The sequence below is a fragment of the Strigops habroptila genome, chromosome 21, assembly GCF_004027225.2.
Source record: "Strigops habroptila isolate Jane chromosome 21, bStrHab1.2.pri, whole genome shotgun sequence".
Taxonomy (NCBI): domain Eukaryota; kingdom Metazoa; phylum Chordata; class Aves; order Psittaciformes; family Psittacidae; genus Strigops; species Strigops habroptila.
In genome coordinates, this window is record NC_044297.2 from 3,963,346 (window position 1) to 3,982,272 (window position 18,927).

The following is an 18,927-nucleotide window of genomic DNA, read 5'->3' on the forward strand; positions in this document are numbered from 1 at the left end:
ACCTTTCTATAAACCAGCGCCCAGCTTGCAGTGACAGAAGCATGCGAACATTAAGCCCTCCTACCTGAGAATCAGTTAGCTGAAAGCGATCTTTGAAAGCCATGTACACCAAGAAGGAGTTCACACCTGGGAGAAAGAGAGCAAATTGCAGGCACAGATAAAGCAACATAAACCACACTGCTTGTCACAGAGAGAAGACATCCCCACCTCAATCAGCCCCCCACCAAGCAGTAATGATGGGGAGACAAATAAATGACTTTGCTGTGAAAGGTGTACACGCATGTGCATGCACACACACGGACTCTCAAGAACATCACAGCGTAAGGCCAGGACCCCCTCTGCCACATGGCACCAGCGTGTACCCCCTGAGCCCTCTACAACAGCAACTGTCCAAACCTTCATGGCTGGAATGAGCCAAGTTAATGTCAGCGCCCAAACCAGCTGTATTGGGATGTGAAAGTAAAATATTTCACAAGAGCCAGTCCTAAAAACTCGGGGAGGCAGTCCTAAAACATGAGGAGGGGAAAGGCTTTCCTTAACTTTCAAGCATTGAACTTACCATGATCTTTAACCAGAGCCTCCATCTCCTCCTGGACACCTTTATGCCACTCGGTGATGTCCACATGCAGAGAGTAGTCGCAGCAGGATTTGCTGTCTGCCCATTCTCGCCACTGGTCAAATGCAGTCAGCAAACTGGTCCCTGGCTCAGGAACCACATGATCAACTGGGAAAGACAACCAAAGCATTGGTAAATGGCCAGTGCAGTAGCTTTCCTAGATGTCCAGGACAGAAAGTACGATCTGCAGAGCCTGCTGCGAAAACAGGACACCCCCTTCCCCCTAAAATATCTGAGTTTGAAAGACCTGGTTTCTGAAGTCCCACATCTGAGAATGCAGCCAAGAAGCTGATTATGGAGCAGAAGCTGAAGGAAATAGTTCAATTACTACAGCCTGTGCACTGCAATTGTTTGTGAATGGAGCAAGTGGAACTCCCTCCTAAGGGCAACAAACACAAACCACTGCAGAGAGCTCTATAAACACCTCTCCCCTGTTTGGAAACAAATGAATAATGACACAGGCAAAATCCCCTGGGAGCATCAGTCAGCAGCTTTCAGCACTCAGCACCTCACATCCAAGCAGTGCCTCTGTGCCGCTGGACATGCTAGAAAAGGTGTCCAAACAGTGTAAAGATGCTGGCACATACACAGTGTCAACCAAGGTCTCCACATGGATCAGAGCTGCCTTGTGCTATGCATCCCAACCCAGCACACCTTCCAGAAACAGTGTACAAGTGAGGACTGGAAGAAGCAGAACTAACAGTCTGTTGTGGCTGGAGAGACATCCCTGACGAGATGCTGCTTGCCTCCAGCATCTGCCCACTCTGATCCCTGTTCCAGCCTAACATATTAGGTCCAGCAGCAATTAGGTTCACAGGCAGCTATAAGATACTCCCCCAGTGCTACAGGTGCAGAACAGCCTCAAAGGGTAAAAGAGATCTGGATGTGAAGGTTTAGTTTTCCTCCCAGTAATTTGAAGAGCATTCAGATTTTCATCTGAACACCCAGATCTTTAAGATCTTCACTAGAGACAGTGAAATAAAAGCAGCCAGCCAGCATCTCAGAAACTGAGCTGCTGCTGAGAGGAGGAACAGCCTGCGGGACTTCAGGGGTCACAAACTGGGCAGGCACCGTTGAGGAGGACAGAGCCCTGCTTTGATCTTACATCAAATCACACACACACAAAAGTAATTGCTGCAATTATCAGCAGAGAGATTCAAGCAGTTTATTTTTAACCTTCCTGGTGAGTATCTGGGCTGCCATCAGCTCAGCAGTTGGCTCTACATCACAGCTGGAATAAGAGACGACGTCCTCGGGCCCTACTTGTTCCCAGTGAAGAACCATCCTTTCCCCAAAGCTGTGTCCACCCTTTGTCCCTCTTGCAAAGGTGACTACGTGACAGACAGCAAAACAGCAGTTAAAATACCTGTGCTTTTCCAAAAGGCTTGTGTTTGCCCCTTTGCTAGCCTGCAAAGGGAAGGGTGGGATGCAGCTCTTTGCTGATACACCAGCAGTACAGCTGCAGCTTTGAGCAGCAGTGGGTTAGGGGTTCAGAGCAGATGGTGGCCTTCCTGTGCTCATACAGCAGAGTCCTGCCCACCAGAGAAATCTGTGCTACGAGTGAAAGCTCTGAAATGTGCCTGGTGACTGGCATCAGCTCAAGGATGTGCCTTTCGCCACCCTCGGGAGAAGCAACCCAAATTTAACCAGATGATAAACTGGCCCGTTTTTAAAGAATCATCCCGTTTCTGTTCCATGATCTCCTCCTCCCCACTGGTCAGAAACCTTCCACTAACTTCCAGACTGAATTGTTTCTTCTTGGCCAGTACGCAGCCCCTTGTCACTCTGCCAAAGTTAATCTTTAGCTTAAGTAGTATGAAAACCAAGGAGAAAAATAACATTCTCTCTGTGTTACCAATGGGACACAGAGAAAACCCAGGTTTTCACAAACGGCCAGTGCCTTAACACAAGAGCTGTCTTCCTCAGCCCACTGGCTAATTCAAAAGCAAGAAAAGCCCATTTAATCTCCAACACATCACAATAATAAATCCATCTCTACTTCAGACAAAAGGTGCCCTAAGAGCTCTGTCAGCCCCAAAGATGATACATGCCTGGAGACACCAAGGGGTTAACACAGTGGAGTCTTGCCAGCCCAGCATGGAGCCCCTAGGAATGACTCTGGTGTCTAGGATCAGAGCTTTATCACCATCTTATTTCATGCACTGCCCAAGTATGACTAATGGCAGTTGGTGGAGGGAGTGGGAGAGGGGGTAAGGGAGCTCTATCAGATCTTTAACAAAGTCAAACCACAGCTGGTTACAATAAGGAGAAGGGATGGAGGTAATGGTGCATATGTGCAAGAAAATCAACTCTGGGGATTAGGAATATCTCATATGGAAGCTGTGCTGCTGATACATCTCATAGCAGCTCCCTCGAGCTCCCCGATAGCCAAATCACCCATCATCCCCACCAAACAGAATACAGTTTGTTTCCATAGGAGCTTTCTGCCAGCCAAATATTACTGATCAACCACTTTGTTATATTCACATGGAAGAAGTCATCAAGAAGGCGGCCTGAATGTGCAAGTTAAGCCAACGGCCTCCAAAAGCCTGTGATTTAACCAGTCCAAAGAGACTCTAGGAAGGAGCAACATCATAAGGCATACCATGACATAGGGAGAAGGACATCCCTGGACCTGACACATAGCACACTGGAGCAGGAAGAAAGCTGTGTTGCCACAGGTGAGGCAGAAGCAGTAGATGCTGAAGTAAGACATGAGGAAGCTGGATGTAACCCTAAGTGTTAGTCTAGAGGTAATTCAGACACAAATGCAAATGTCTCCTCGATTTTACCATCCCTTGATACAATGGAAGGGGATTGCAAGATTGCAAGACCATGGCTACATCCCTACATGTGAGGGTTGGGGTTTTTAGGAGTCCCAATAAGTGAGAATGAGCATAGATCCTTTAAAGGAGAAGAGTGGAGATTGATTCTTCGCCTGCTCTTAAAAGAACTGAGCATTGCAACTGCTCCTGCCTATTGGTATGGAAAGGAATCGCCCACACGCACCTCAGAGGAAGTTCTTCCAGTCCTCAGGCACAGCTCAAGAGCTCAGAGTAAAACAAAAAGCTTTTCCTCTAAGGTCCCTGTGCTTCAGAGCAGCACAAAGCAGCTGATGAAAGCTCCATCCGCTGCATTCCCACAGCCCTAGGTTCCTGGGATGACCCTTGGGTATGATCTGCCACAGGACCATGGACACGAGGTCTTCTGACCCACTGGAGCACGCAGCAAACCCAGCCATGGAGATTACCCGGGAGGCTTCCCATGCGGAAAGCAGCGTGCTGTCCTGACCTCACTGACCCACTTCTCTCTAGGGAACCCAACAACTTACTGCCCCATCCTTCGTTCCTTCATCTCAGAAACCAGGAATGTTCAATTCCTGCAGCCACTCGAGTGGCCTCATGTCTGCAGGACGCACTCAAGACAAACTGTTGCAACAGACCGTTGTCACCCCTTTATTCTCCAGACCACTACAGCCTTGATGTCTTCATGCTTCCAAGCCCAGATGTTTTCTTCCTGTTGCTGATTATTGCTGTGCAAATGATGTCAGCTGCTGAGGTCTGAAAAGGAAGCTGCCAGCTCAGTTTAACCTCAAAGCTGACTCCAAAAACAGAAACAAAGTGAAAAAAAAAAAGAGGAAAAGGAAAGATCACTTAAGTATCACTTCATCAGTACTGAAACCTTCAAAGGAGGAATTAAAGAGCTTGTGGTCCTTGTAGTGGCTCCCTGAATCAAGAGTGAATTTCAGCTCTAATCCTAATATTTCTCTTTATTTAACATCACTCCCAGCAAGTTACATGGCAGGGAGGAGGTTAGGATTACAGTGGTTTCTCAGCTATGAACAGAAAACATTCTGTGGATTTCTCTTTTAACCTTCTGAGACGCAGAATCCAAAAACGCAACAGCCTGCGGCTTAGGAGCAAGGAAGCCCCTTCACATCAGCAAAGCAGCTGCTGTTAGAGAAAAACATCAAAAAAGGATTTTGTATTTTACAAATCATCCAGGTTTTCCCTTGGTAAAATCCTGACAAGAGTCCAGAATTACTGGATAGTCTGTTTATCTTTTTCCCAAGCTGAGCCTTCCCCTCCCTTTGGGAGGCAGTGGGATCTGAGCACCTGCGTACCCACCACCGTTCCAGCCACAATCACTAAGACTTAATTATCCCTCTGATGTGTCTGGTTTTGCTCTCCCTTCATCCCATACGGCTTCACATTGCTTACAAGGTGCATCTGCTCTTACTTCCAAGGATTTCAGCTCCCACCCACCCATCATCCATGAGCCTGTCTTGCTCATGATCCTTCACTCCTCCTTGGACAGATTAATCGGCTCAAGATTAAAGGCAGACAATAAGCTGGAGTGAGACAACACCACTAACCACTGTTAGCTTATCTGTGTGGCTTTAATATACCAAAGCTGGCATCCAGCCACACTCAAATGGTATGTGTCCAGTGAGCCCAAATGGTTGAATGCTGGGAGGGGGGGAAAGATAAAAACCACCAGTGCATCAGACACACAGTGTTAAATGAAAGGGGAAGGCAAAAACTTAGAGGAATTGATTTAAACAGAACTTTCCAGGTATGGGGAAAATAAAGTATTGTTTTAACATAAGCATGAAAAATCTAAGTAGGGTAAGAGGAGTGAGAGCACCAGTTTATAAAGCACTAGCATTTACTGATCACATCACTGGTCAGTGCATGTATTAAAGGTTGGCTTTAAAAACATCTCTGTTCTTTGTTCAGCTGCTCTATCTCCTCCCTTACTTTAAACCATATCAACCCACCAGCTGCGGAGCACACTTAAAATGGTGCCCATCTCAGCTCAAACTGTGGCTTCCTAAAACATTGCATCACATCTTGGCTCCCTTTTACCAACTCGGATATACTGTGGCTTTCTGGTCCTGGAGAGCTTGTCCAAAGCAGGGAGATAGCTGTGGCTCCCGCTCAGACCCTGAACAAGTGCCCAGCTTGAGAACGGAGGCAGCTACTCTGCATGAGCATGAGGGACCAAACACAGAAGACTGGGGAATTTCACCAACAGCCTGCAGGATGTTTTGAGACTGAAGCCATAAAAAATCCCATGTAATCTCTCCCTGGCACTTGGAAGCTCTCAAAAATGCAGCTGAAGAGCCATGCCTTTATATTTTTGACCCCTCGCTAAGCTCAGGAGAAATTATTGCTTCAGTGGGAGAGCTGAATTCAGCTCTTAGCCGTGCCTTGCAAACCAAACTTTACTTTTTGGATGATGTCCTCATGGGTGGGGATTAATGGGCTTTATAGCTTCCTGGTACTGTGGCATGCGCAGGTTTTTCTCTTTTGCATCCTGTCTCATTGGAGCAGGCCTTGGCTTGCTCAAAGCCCCTTCCTGCAGCTTCTATTAATAGCCCTTGGTTCCAGCTTTCTCTTCTAAAAGGTCTTTTTCAACTGGTTTAATGAAATTCTTCATTAAAGAAGAAGCACACATGAAATTCTTCTCAGGCTTCAGCTAATGAACATCACTATCAGGAAAGACAAAAGCTATTTGATATGGACAATATAAATGTGAATGAGGGTCAGATGTCACAAAAATTGTGTGTAATAAAACCTTGTATGCAGGGCTCCAGCTGCTATTATAAACTGCAGTTTTGCACATTATTTCCTGCTCCTACTAGCATTAAATGTGCCTATTGTTTAAAAGGAGTTTATAAGGTGAAAATCCTCAGCGTTTAAGCTTAACTGTTAGCAGACAGATTTCCCTACCCAAAACTTTAAAGAGCAGCTTGATCACTCTAAGCATATCTGCCTGTTTAATACTACCTCATCTCCACAGCAACTGCATGTGATGAAATCTTGTGAATTTATTGAGTTGTACATTCTGTCACAAGCCATTTTATTGAGAGGCTGTAATTAAATTCAGCCCTGGTAATTGCACAGCTCCCTGTTTAGAAGTCTGGAGTTGCTGCTAGTCTATGACTGCAGTAGTATTCTCCTGGCACTGGTGTGAACTGGGAATAATGCTATGAAAGCGAGCGGAATAAAGTCAATATACATGAACTGGAAGTCAGGCCCTTGACCGACCCCAGAAGCTTCACAGATTATCCCATAATCACGGACCTTATTTCATCCAGAGACTTCAAACTCTCAGCAGGTAAAATACCACAGTCCCGTCTACTATTAGTTATGTATTACGACCCTTTTACATGTAGAGCTACTAAAAGCTGCCTTATCCAGTAACAAAGCTGTTCACAAGTCAAGCCTCGCAGCAATAAGACTTCTGCTTCAAGTATTGAAGCACAACTGCCCGCTCACTAGCTCTGCATCAATTCAGGCTAGAAAAAGACCTCAGCATTGCTTCTGAGCTCAAAAATCCCAAACCAAGTAACCTACAAGAGCCTCCCATCTCCTACGTTCTGATTTCCTACCCAGTTCTTCCTCTAAACCACACTCCAGGTCATGTTTGTGATCTAGGACAAGGAAGGATAGCAACAAGATCACTTTTAAGGTTACCACAGCTGACGTACCTAAGATGATACACTTGAAGGTAATGAGAAGTCAAATGAAGAATTTTCTTAACATCCTGGATCCAGCCCTCAGACTTTAGCTTTGCATTTCTGTGGGGATTTATTCCCACTTTGTTTTATTGTTTGGCTTTTTCCCCCCAAGAAAAGGTATTAAATAAAGAGATTATTCCAAAGAGTAACACCACTCTGCATAGAACAGCATCTCCCATGTTAACACAGCTACAAAAGGGCTGTGTCTGCCAAAGCAACAGAAGACAAGACAAGCTACATAATATTACATGTTGTTTTCTGTCAGTTTAGATACAGTTTATTAGACTTGATGTAGAGAAATCAGAAACTGGAGCAGGCTCAGAAGAATGAGACATATCTGTGCTGCACTGATTACATTTTCAGACTGCAATGTTCTGTTAGTCCCTCACTGATGTCATACAGATATTTCACTTGTGTCTTTTTTGCTGATGAGGTCCAAAGTATGATTAAGAATTTAATGCCAGCTGGACACAAATGTATAGAACAGGAGGTCTGTATGTCCAAACAGCAATTCATAAACTGCTTCAACAGCTGGAATGACAACACATGAAGATGAGATCAAAAAAGGCTCCACTTCTTTAAGTACAGGTTTATTGTACACCCAAGCTATGCTTGAATCTCAGGAGGTCATCATGACAGAGGAGGAGGAGAGCCAAGTTCAAAAGGGATATTTAAGTGATTCCAAGAGTCATTCTTCCTTTTAGGCATATTCCACACTTGAAGCCCATGAAAAGCAGCACAGAGGACTTCAAAGACTTCAGTATAAAGTGGTCTGTAATCCTTCAGGGAATGGGATTGAGAAAACCTCTGTTTGTAGCTATGGATTTCAAGTCCAGGCAAAACACAACTATAACAACACATCCAAGGGGCAAAAGTTTGATCAGAAACAAGAGGACAAAAGATCAAGTGCCGTAAGCCAGCTCTGTCCCTCTCAGGGCAGTGGAGATGTACCCTGCCCATCAGGCTTTTTCCACTAGCCAGGAAGCTGGAACAGTTCTGGATTTGGATCATTGTCTCCAAGACCAGATCTTGGCTTCCCAGCTCCATTTCACTGCCCGTGGTTGTCTCAGGGGGGTGCTGGAGATGAAGAGGAACACAACTGCAGGATGGGAGTTTTTACAATGGAAATCTGTGATGGTTCCAAGAGGGTTTTATGTTTTCAGGATTAGAGAGATTCATATTTTCCCCAACGAGATAAACTAAATGCAAAGAGTTCTGACTCTGCAGAATCACTTCGTTTTAAACAGCTTGTAAGGGAAATGGGGGAAAAAAGATTGGCTTGGTGAACCTGTCCTTCCCCTCTGTGGATTTGCCATATAAACATCTCCCCTCCCTGGACAAGGACCAAACGCTTCCTCTTCTCGTGGCTGAGACGAAGTTACATCATGTTTTGAGGAAGAGGTTCTCATCCATCACCATCGGACCATGTCCACTGCTGGTAGGACACCAAGAGTCCCCACTGTGTTCTCAGTTAAACCACTGCTGGTTGTCAAACACAACTATAGACAAGGAAGCCAGAACTGAAGCAGAACCAAATGTCCATTTGTCCATAGACAAAACTGTGGTGGGATCTTATATGGGGATGCAGCAGAACCTATTTTCTAACAAACCTGTTGTAGGACAGAGCTCAAGCAGGTACATTGACACTGCACATGTCTATTTTCTGAGCACACCTGCCCATTTGCTAGTTTTCTATCACAGAATGGTTTAGGTTGGAAGGGACCTCAAAGATCATCTAGTTCCAAACCCCTGCCATGGGCAGGGCCTCCTTCTACAGCTCTGTAAGGCTAATATTGCCTGCAAATTAGCTATGGAGATTGCTGTAATAATTAACCTGTAGGAGCTCCTAACTAGATCATCCTTTGTTTAAATAGGGAATTCTGTGACACAGTCTCCAGCTGTCGAATTTCCTTCCTCCAGGTCTGAAATAGCCCTGCCTGGCCTCCCAGGCAGGCTGGCAGCTTCCCACACCCATGAAGAACCCCAAGTTTGGGGGCACAAAGCACCATGTTTGACGCACTCTTGCGCATCACCTGATCTGGCCAAGGCAAAGACAGACACAAAGCCTGTGGCTCTTCCAACCCAGGACCACTAAAGCAACCTGGTTAAGAAAACTCACACTGCCAAGACGCTGCCATTTATGTTTTCCATGCACTAAGCTTTTACAGGCAACTCTTACATTCTAGACCCTAACTTAATTTCCTGTCTCAAACATGAAAACCAGACTGATCAATACCTTGAACTGGCCCTGAATCCATGCTGAGGGGCAGCTCGGTGGGAGTCAGTTCCACACTGCTCCTAGTTTCCCCTTTTACAGAGTGTTCGCATAGCAAAAGAACTAACTGCTTCAAAGAGCAGCAGAAGCAAACTCTGGTGTTGGTACTACGACCTAATTCTACTTCATGTAAGAACATCCTGCACATCTCCATTTATCTCCAGCTAAGTTTGTACTACAAAGACTTTACAAAACTTCTTCAGTTCACAGTGGATAAAGAGTGTCTGCACATCAGTTAGGAAAGTACTTTGTACCCCATCAGTAGCTGAACTCTTCTCTTTGGACACTGATATAAATCCTGAGCAATCTTATCTGAACTAAAGAAAAGTCTGTTGGGAAGTATCATGAACTGACACATTTCTGGAATGAGGTTTTGAAGCAATATTGGGTTACACTATCTCGTGCTGTGCTATCCTTTGGGAACTCTCCCCTTTCTCCTCCTTTGCACAAAAGTGGTGCTGTGTAATAAGATGGGGTCGTTCTCAAGGAACTCCTTTACCAGCTCCCTTTGCCTGTAGGCTGTACCAGGGAATTTCATGCATATGTAAAACACCACCGAGTCCCCCAGATTCCAAAAATATACACACTGCACATATGTAAGTGCTTTGGGAACAAAGCAATCTGGTGGAAAGATGCCCTAGAAGCCATCAGAAAGGGGAACTTCCAAAAGCACGGCCCTTCTTGAGGGGCTCTGAAAACCCACCAAGAGATCTCCCAGTTAACATTCCCACGTTGAAGTCTAATGGTTCCTCTTCTTACTTCGAATAGGCTTTCAGAATCCAGGAAGCCAAACGCACTTTATGCACACAGGGCTCACCTCGTCTCCCTCACACAGGGTTTTTCCTTTTATCCATATCCTGACAGTAACCAGAGCTGTGCACCATGCGCTGCACGGACTGCGTGTCTGTTGTCTGGGAGGGACAGGGACCTCATTCCTAGGTGGCCTCCAGTATTTCACACATCAGGCTCCCAGGCACCTCTACATAAATATAATCACTTCACACTCCTGAGGGTCTAGGTGAACTTAACTTACTTGAATTCAAGCTTAGAACCCTTCAGCAACAGCCACCTCCCACTACTGACAGCTAGCAACTAGCACGGAGAAATTCAATGACATCCCCATTGTCCCAGACGTAATCCTAACACTAACCATGGTGTACCAAAGGAAGAAAAGAGTTTTCCCAGAAGCCATAACTCTTCAGTGCCCATCGCTGCATTCCTTTCAAATGCACAAAGCTTCCATGGGAGTTCGGGTTGTGCAAAGATGCAGGCACAGCAGTTTATAAGCCTGACTGAAGCATGCTAGACAGGAGGAGCTCATTTGCATGCCTTAAACATCTCTCCCTCTCACCAGAAAGATTAAAAGAAAATCCAGCTTCTAAGAAACAGATGGGATCTACGAACTGAAGGCACAGTGGCTGAAGGGAAGATGGAAAAGACAGCACTTGCCCAAATCCACCCCAAGTGAGAAACACCCCGTTTAGTTTTAGCCACCACTTCCACCACACATCACTTGCTTCCTTCCCCTGACACACAAAGCTAATTCCCAAAGTGGAAAGTTCAAAGCTCCTGTCTGACCAGGATGGTTTCTGCTGAGCCAAGCTAACGGAAGGTAAAAGAACCCAAAGGACTGAACAGTGGTGGGAAGGCAAAAATCCATGCCCAGAAAAAAACAAGCCAAGGAAAGAGCTAGAGGCACCATTTCCTGCTGTTTCTTCTAAGGCCTTGTCTCAACTTGCAGGTTTAAGGATTAAGGCAGGTTATCTAGCAAGGTTTAACACACATGCCCTGAAAACCCATCACCGACAGCTAATGGTGTTACATCGGTGGAGGTGGATAATTGTGTTTTAAGATTGCTTTTCCATCTACAGTTGATAGGCTTTAGGTAGAGCACCCAAATTTACACCTGCACCCTTCGAAGTACCACATGCCTTTTCCACTGATGTAAGGGGCTATGTAAGACATGACACACTGGTGATATCCATTAGTTCTTTACTTCTTCGTGTTACCTATAAGGCATGGGACTTGGGGAGGAGAGCACTGGGGGTGTGAAAGCAAGAAAAGCAGCTCTTCAAACAAAAGAACATGAACCTTCTCCATGCAGGGGGAAAGCAGCACTACTGATCCCAACCATTATATGGAATAAGAGGTATTAAGTGCTATTGCATAAACAGACAGCACTGGTTATTTCCCCTGAGTGAGTGCCAAATCCCTCTTTTTGGATGCATGGAAAAATCTAGGTCAGTCACATCTGCAGGAAGACGGCTGCACTCAGTGCCGCTGCCATTTCAGGATCCATTTGTTCCCAACTAAAGCAGAGGCTCCAGGCTCCAGCATGTGTGGGATAGCCTCCATCCACACGGATGGAGCTGGTCCAGAGCAGAACAGAGCAAACCAAACAGAGCAAAGGCTCTGCTCACCTGCTCCCTAACAGAACTGGTGTTGCCAAAGAGATGGAAGGCTGGGAGAGGAGCAAGGGCCAGGATCCAGAGCAGCTCTGGGGAAGGCAAATGATGGGAATATAGGCAGAAACACCTACAGATTGACTGACAAACAAGCTGTGCTGGACTGCAGTGGCTTCAGGACTCCAGCCCAACACCAGACACTGCTGATTCACCTCTCGGCACTAAGAAGGAAAGACAGCCCAGCTGGTGGGCAGAGAAATCAGCCCCAAAGCCTGACAGTCAGGGTTAAAGACCCTCTCACACCACAGGCCTCCTGCATAACCTGAGGCAAAGCTCCATAGCTCCTGAAGTGCTCATCTGTTCCTCACAGGAGCCTTTTCTCGCAGCAGCAAAGAGATGACAAACAATAGTTGCAGCCCAAAGGGGAAAGCAAAATAATAAACCACACATAATAACACACAACGTAGGCTGAGGAGTGAACAGCTGTTTCCTTCTGTGCTAACTGGCAAGAGACATCAAGGACTTGGCAGATTTGCTTCCTGCACTTCCAATGAGACCCCTTTGGAAAGCCCATCAGAACAATAGAGGCGATCCCATCCAGCGTCGCAGGGAAGCAGAGCCAGCCCTGGCAAGCCAGGCTGTCAGCCCAACAGTAGCTGCACACACTACTGCAGGCAGAGATGCCTGATGGACTTCAGAGGGGTTTAAAAGCTTGAGAAGAGGAGCTCACCACAGGGGAGTGCCCATCTTTGTTGAGGGAACTGACTTTCTCATGAATGGTTTTAAGCCTGCTCTGAATGAGAGCCACCAGCATCACAGCAGCAAGCTGGGAGTCAGTGAAGCAAACAAGATTCAGCCTGAATCAGTGCAGAGGCAAGGGGGGGGGGTGTGTGTGTATAAAAAGCACCAAGAGGAGCGGGGGAGAGAAGAGAAAGGGCCAGAGGAACTCTGCACTCCTGTGTGGTAATGGCATTATCTTAGTAACTGAGTTCAAGGGAGCCTCTACCCATGTAAATCAGCAATAATCTTCTCTGCGAGTGGAGATTTTCATTGTATTTCTAGAGAATTAAACATTTTTTTGCTGCAGAAGAACCACCACCTGCTGCTAGAAAGTGAGACAAGCCATCCACCCCAACACAGCCCATCTGAAGTGCTAGATCCAACCACACAGTTCCTCTTTTATCTCTGCGACTGGGTGCAAAGAGACACAAAATCCAGGCTGGTGTCTGCGGAACAATGCAGCTCTGTGTGCACAGAGCTTGGGGAGACACTGCAGCTCTGTGGTGCCTGCCCTTGGCCTCAAAGCACTGGGGTGCACACTGCCAGCTCAGCCACAAGTTACCGCATGACCACTGCTGTCACCTCCTTCTGTGTCTGTGTCTGTCCTCCTTTGCCCACCATTTACTCTTGCTTTCCCTCAGGATAAGACTAACCCCAATTATATAAAACAGCAGCACCCAGTAGGGTAGAATATGATCTAGTCTTCACCAGTGGGTCTAAACACCATCCCACAGCACGCTGCCCTCGTCCTTTTCTAAAGCCTACTCTAAGCTCACAATATTGCAGGTTTAGACCCTGATCTCCTTTGGGAAGGCTCCATTCTCTCAAGTCATGCTCACTTCAAAAACCAAGAGGTGAGGAAGCATGCTACACTGGAAACACTCCTCCTAGCAAGGTGGTGATCTTCAGGATGACCCAGGAGACCTGGTGTCAACTCAGTACAGATTCGACTGTAGCTGAGCTGAGCAGCCAACACACTCCTGAAAACCTCTGCCATGCTGCACATGAGTTCTCTCTTTAATAGTAGGGTGTAGCATTAGGAAGCAGACTGTAGCCCATGTGAAGTTCCCCTTCATTTTCTGAACCTCCCAAGATACCAAGGCTCATATCCCCAGTGTACGTTCTCCATGTTATTAGGATAACTGCTAGTCAAGTTCAAAAGGCAGCTGCCTTCCAAGTCACCAAACCATAAAGAGCTATAATTTCTCTCACTGTAATTTCTCTCTATGATTATAACAGTGGTTGACTGAGTCAACACAGGCAATGTCAGCAAGCAATTTCCCTCAAGGCCAGCAGATCCCCAGGAAGAGGCATGGTCTTTGGGAGAGCGGGATGAAATGTGCGTGGGAGCTGGGCTGGAGAGATGCAGTTCTCACTAGGCCATTAAACACACCAGAGGATCAGAGAGACAGGGGATATACACAGCTCAGCTTCACCCCTTCTGCTGAAGCAGCAGAGAAAGGCAATCCTGCCTCTGCCAAAATCAGGGGGAGTTTTACCATTGATTTTGATGAGGATTTCACCCATCACAGTTAAGAAGCCACCAAACTACCATCAGGCTTAGCGGGGCCACCCTGTTCTTAGCAGTGGTCCCTTCCTTTTGTAATAGCTCCAGGGACTGTTCTATATCCTAAGGCATCAACCTGTCTCAGGCTGGGACAATAGGGGCTCAAAAAAGCCATCTTTAGCTCAACAAAACTGTGGCTCCATGAATGAGGAAGAGCCTCTTGTAAAGGGCAACTTCAGACAGAGTCCTTTTCCCAAACTCTGGAAGGACTGATCCCTTCTATGAAAAACAGAGGAGCTTATGGAAGCTACCCCGAACAAGCTGGAGCCTAATACTCCTCTCTCCTCCAAAGCCTTCTACGGATCATCCTGGAATCTTCCCTTCAACCTGTTGCCCAAACTCTGCATTCTGACATTTTAAAAGGGTGATAATCCAAGTTTTATTCCAGAGAAATGTTATCCTGAAACACATGCAGCCCCTTTCACCCTTGGCTGACACATCCACACTGAAACTGGCTTAACGCAGGGACAGAGAAAGGATCATGCAAACTGTCATCTAGAAAACACAACCAATCCTATCACGATACATCATCTCTCAGCAAAACCAACTCTATTTCCCCACACATGAGCAAAGTCAGCTGGAGTCTTGCCTTTGGCCCTGAAGAGAGCAGAGACAGAAGGATCGCAGCTGGAATTCCTGGGCAGGTGGCCTCTGTGAAATGGGCAGCTAGAAAAGAAACCAGCCCCAACTCCTGAGGGAAGCCACGCAGAGGAGGGTGCAGGAAAGCCAGGACTGCAGAGCCCTACGGGAACGGAGGTGATGTAGGGCAGAAAAGGGCTAATTCAGACCATTCACTCCCTCATTCCAGCCGACCAGAGGATGAGCCAGAAAGCACTGGATTGGAGCCAGACCTGCATCCCACCAGGACAGATCTCCACTGGTTCCACACAGAAAATGGGGCTGCTCCATTTGACACCACTTGAAAGTCAGATTCTCCTCTCTCTGATGCTCTAGTAATGAATTTACTTTAAAGGGGAACGGAAGCAAATGAGAACAGGGCTTGGAAACAATAGGTTACATTCTTGAACTCCTGTATGCTTCCCTTGGATGTGTTTGCCATGAGAATTAAAGGAACAACAACAAAATTGAGCTGAGCTTAAAACGAAGTTCACTGAAACCAAACCGGACACACAGGGGGAGCTCCTGGCATTGCTGAGCTCAATGACACCACTCTGTTCCCTCGCTGCAGCCAGGATTTCACCCACAGTTTCTATAAACCCAACAACCAACAGAGACCCAGCCAAGGTTCTTGGTTTAATCGCACTGAAAAATGTACATAAAACAAATATTTCCCTCCAGTGATTGTAAAATAAACAGCCTGGAAGTGCCCTCCTGCATGGAAACGTGAAACAAATTGGAGCAGAAAGCCCACTAACCTGTTTCCTTGCCCAAAATGAGGGCTACGTATAAAAGAGAAAACCAGATGGAGTGAAGGGCTTTGTAAATAAATCATAAAAAGTTTGCTTAAAGCATAAACGAAGAAACATGGATGGGTTTTCCCACAAAAATATACAATGACAAACATGAGTGTGTCATTTTCAGGCCGAAATTCGGTTGTGATGAGTCTAGCTCACTAAATGCTATCCCATTTATCATGAGGGAACAAAAATGCTGCCATCAGCCACAACTCAACTCCCACCTGCTTTGGGAAAAACCAAAGGCCACCCACCAAGAGCACACTCACTGGGGCAGCCCTGTGTGCTTCATGGTGGAAAACCCTTCCTGCAATGGTATAATTTTGCTAAGAGAAGAGCTGAGCTGACACAGAGCAGAGGCTCTGCAGCTTTGAAGTCTGGTTGGACTATTTATCCCCAGCTCCAGTTGCTGGTACCCACCCAGAGATGTCTCTCCATCATCCTAAGCAGTCCAGTTACTGTCGTTGCTGCTATGCTTCAGGAAGATGGGTTTCATTCAGAGATGATTGTGTGGTTTGGTTTCCTAATCCAAGACACTGAGAAAGGCAGTAAGGTCAAGTGTAGCCACCAGCCTCCTCTGCATGGTTTGCCCATAGTCATAATCTGCATTGTGCTGATTTTTCACAGCTGTAAAAGGAGAAGCTATAAAATGGGGGCCTCTCCTCCAACTTCCCTATCTCAGCCATGTGTTACAAACACCATCTGATATATATATATAATTATTATATATATATAATTCACTCACAAGGAGTGAATTATTCAGACCCTACAGTCACAGAGGCAGTATAGAGGTATGCCTACAGGGAAAGGTGCAAGCATTTCTGAAGTATGAGGCCCTGCATAGGCAAAATAGAGCAACCAAAGGGCCACTGCAGAAAATTTTGCCTAAGCAATTTCTGCTCCAAATGTTTTAAGAAGTGGCCCTGGGGGAAGTGATGCTGTGGGAAGGGCAGATGCAGATGGCAGAGAATGGTATTTTGATCTAATTCAGCTTAACAAGGAAGAATAAAATGGTAATTCAAGTGTGAACCAGGTGTACTAATGACAAAGGAACAACCAATGAACAAAGTCAGTGAACTGAAGCTGAAAAGAAACCATCGTTTCAGTGTTATTAAACTGACAAAGATTGAAGACAAACTGGATATTAGAAGCAGAATGAGACCATGCACAGCCACGCTCCCACTTCATGTTCTCCACACATGTGAGTTATCTTCATACACAGCACTCTAAAGTGATAACATTATGAAAAATCATTTCCTGGGTCATTTCAAGGTTATCTATTTAAAGCATTAGACCAAGTTCATGGGCCAGAGACAACCTCTTTGAAAGGTTCAGACCCAAAATAAAAGATTTGCTTTTGAAGCACAAACAGTCCAGCTGCATTTAGACCCTTGGCTCCTACTCCCAACCTCCACGTCAATCAATGCCCACCCACCAGAGCATCACTCACAACCAGCCCCTAAGAGATGAGGATGTTCTAGTCCATAAGGAGCTAGGTTTGAACCAAGGAGAGTTAGGCTGATTCCTGGCTGTGCCTGAGATCTCCTTATATCCGTGGATCAGACAGCATTTCTCTGTACTTTAACTCCCCTCCTCTGAAGTGGCAGCACCTCAGAGCACATGAAAGAGTGCAAGATGCTCAACTATCGTATCACTTTACACCTTTATCCTTGATCCCCAGATGCGGCAACAGACTCCAGGGCTCTGCGTTACAGTTTACACGTGATGAGCTCCACTGCAACACAGGGCTGTATTTTTTGCCTCTAGCTCAACCAAGGTTAACAATGACTCACTCACGGAGCTTTAAGATCCTGGCTCTGACTAGCCAAGCATCTGTAGCCAACACAAATGGGGACAGACAGCCTGGAAGTCATTCATGAGGTATTTTAGAGCCAGAGAGGAACACTGGGAGTGTCTGATCCTGCTGTCAGCAGAGCAGTCTGTCTGTCTTTTTATTTTGAGGTATTTTCATTTCCCGATTTCTCTCTTCCTCCAAAAGAGGATACGAGCACCTACGGCACAGTGCTAACTCAAATCCTGGTGCTAAAGCTGCGTACATACATGGGTATGTGCAAATCTTCAAATAGGTGGCATAGTTTTCAAAGACACAAAGTACACAGGCATCAAACGTCTGGGTGTGAACCATATGATGGACATCTACCCATAGACATCATGAAGAAAGGAACCAGGGCACAGCAATGTGAAGAATCTGCTGCTGGTGCCAGAAGTCAAAGTGACACTGGTTTCAGTAGGAGCAGACCCAAGAATGTGGCTAAGTCAGATTCCTGGGTCTGAAGTAGCAAGGTAAATCCTTACAAGTAGCAAGGTAAATCCTGCCAACAGAGAAGACAAGTAGAGTGACTGACAGCTGCAGGAAATCCTGGGGTCTTGCTTTGCCATGGCTTTTCCTACCCCTACACAAGCTTATTCTCAGCAACCTGGTCCAAAATACATAAAACTTATAGAGCCCCCAGTTTCTGAACTTGTCTGAGAAAGAGAAGTAAAGCTTTAATGGAAGAGAAAAAGCAGCCAGCTTACTGATCATGGTGGTGCCCCCAGCCAGCGCAGCCTTGGTCCCTTGGAAGAAGTCATCAGCAGACGTCATCCCTTGTTCCGGCATCTGGAAGCGGGTGTGAACATCAATCCCTCCCGGAATCACCATCCTGCCATGGGCTTCAATAGTTTTCACTCCCCCTGGCACAATCAGATTCTCTCCTATTTGCCTGGGTAAACAGGTTTCAAACAGCGAGTCAGACACAAGCAAGGCAAACAGCCTGTAAACATACACCCCTGTGCTACTTAACCTGGCTAGTGCTTTCTTTTTCCATATAAAGCAACTTACGGGATCAGGATACATACATAGAATCATAGAATGGTTAGGGCTGGAAAAGACCTTAAGATCATCTAGTTCCAACCCTTCCCCTTGAAGCACTTGTACAAGTGAGAGCAAAGTGTGCAACTACTTCAGGACCTGAGGGCAATATTAGACTTAACAGGAAGGACAAGAAACCACAGTGGCAGATGATCACTGCACCAAACCCAGCAAGAGCCTCTGAGCAGCTTTACTGGGGCTGGACTGGGGTTGCCAAGTGCCAGTTCAACACTTGATTCTAGCTGCCCAACAGCATTTCTGATGTTAGCATTGTTTTGGAAGCCCTGGAAGAACTTTTGCCTCTATGTCGTCTAATTTCATGCATTATGTAGTCCCTGCACAAACATAAACCCGTGCAGATACTGGTTACCAAATCCCTGATGAGACCCTCGAAGGTCTCTCCAGTCCAGCTCTTCACAAACCTATTTTTAGAAGAGCAACAGTGGATGATACATTTATTGCAACTCATTA

General features: G+C 46.1%; 1 protein-coding gene across 4 annotated transcripts in view; it reads right to left on the reverse strand.

Moving 5' to 3' along the window:
• Nucleotides 1-18,927, reverse strand: part of DPYSL2 (dihydropyrimidinase like 2) — a 52,428-nt gene that overhangs the window by 18,880 nt on the left and 14,621 nt on the right. For all 4 annotated transcript variants that reach the window (XM_030510203.1, XM_030510205.1, XM_030510206.1 and 1 more), the window contains 3 exons: nucleotides 18,123-18,307; nucleotides 560-724; nucleotides 65-126 (listed from right to left, as the gene is read on the reverse strand). In XM_030510203.1, the coding sequence (XP_030366063.1) occupies nucleotides 65-126; nucleotides 560-724; nucleotides 18,123-18,307 (412 nt within the window). The remainder of the gene's footprint in view (nucleotides 1-64; nucleotides 127-559; nucleotides 725-18,122; nucleotides 18,308-18,927) is intronic.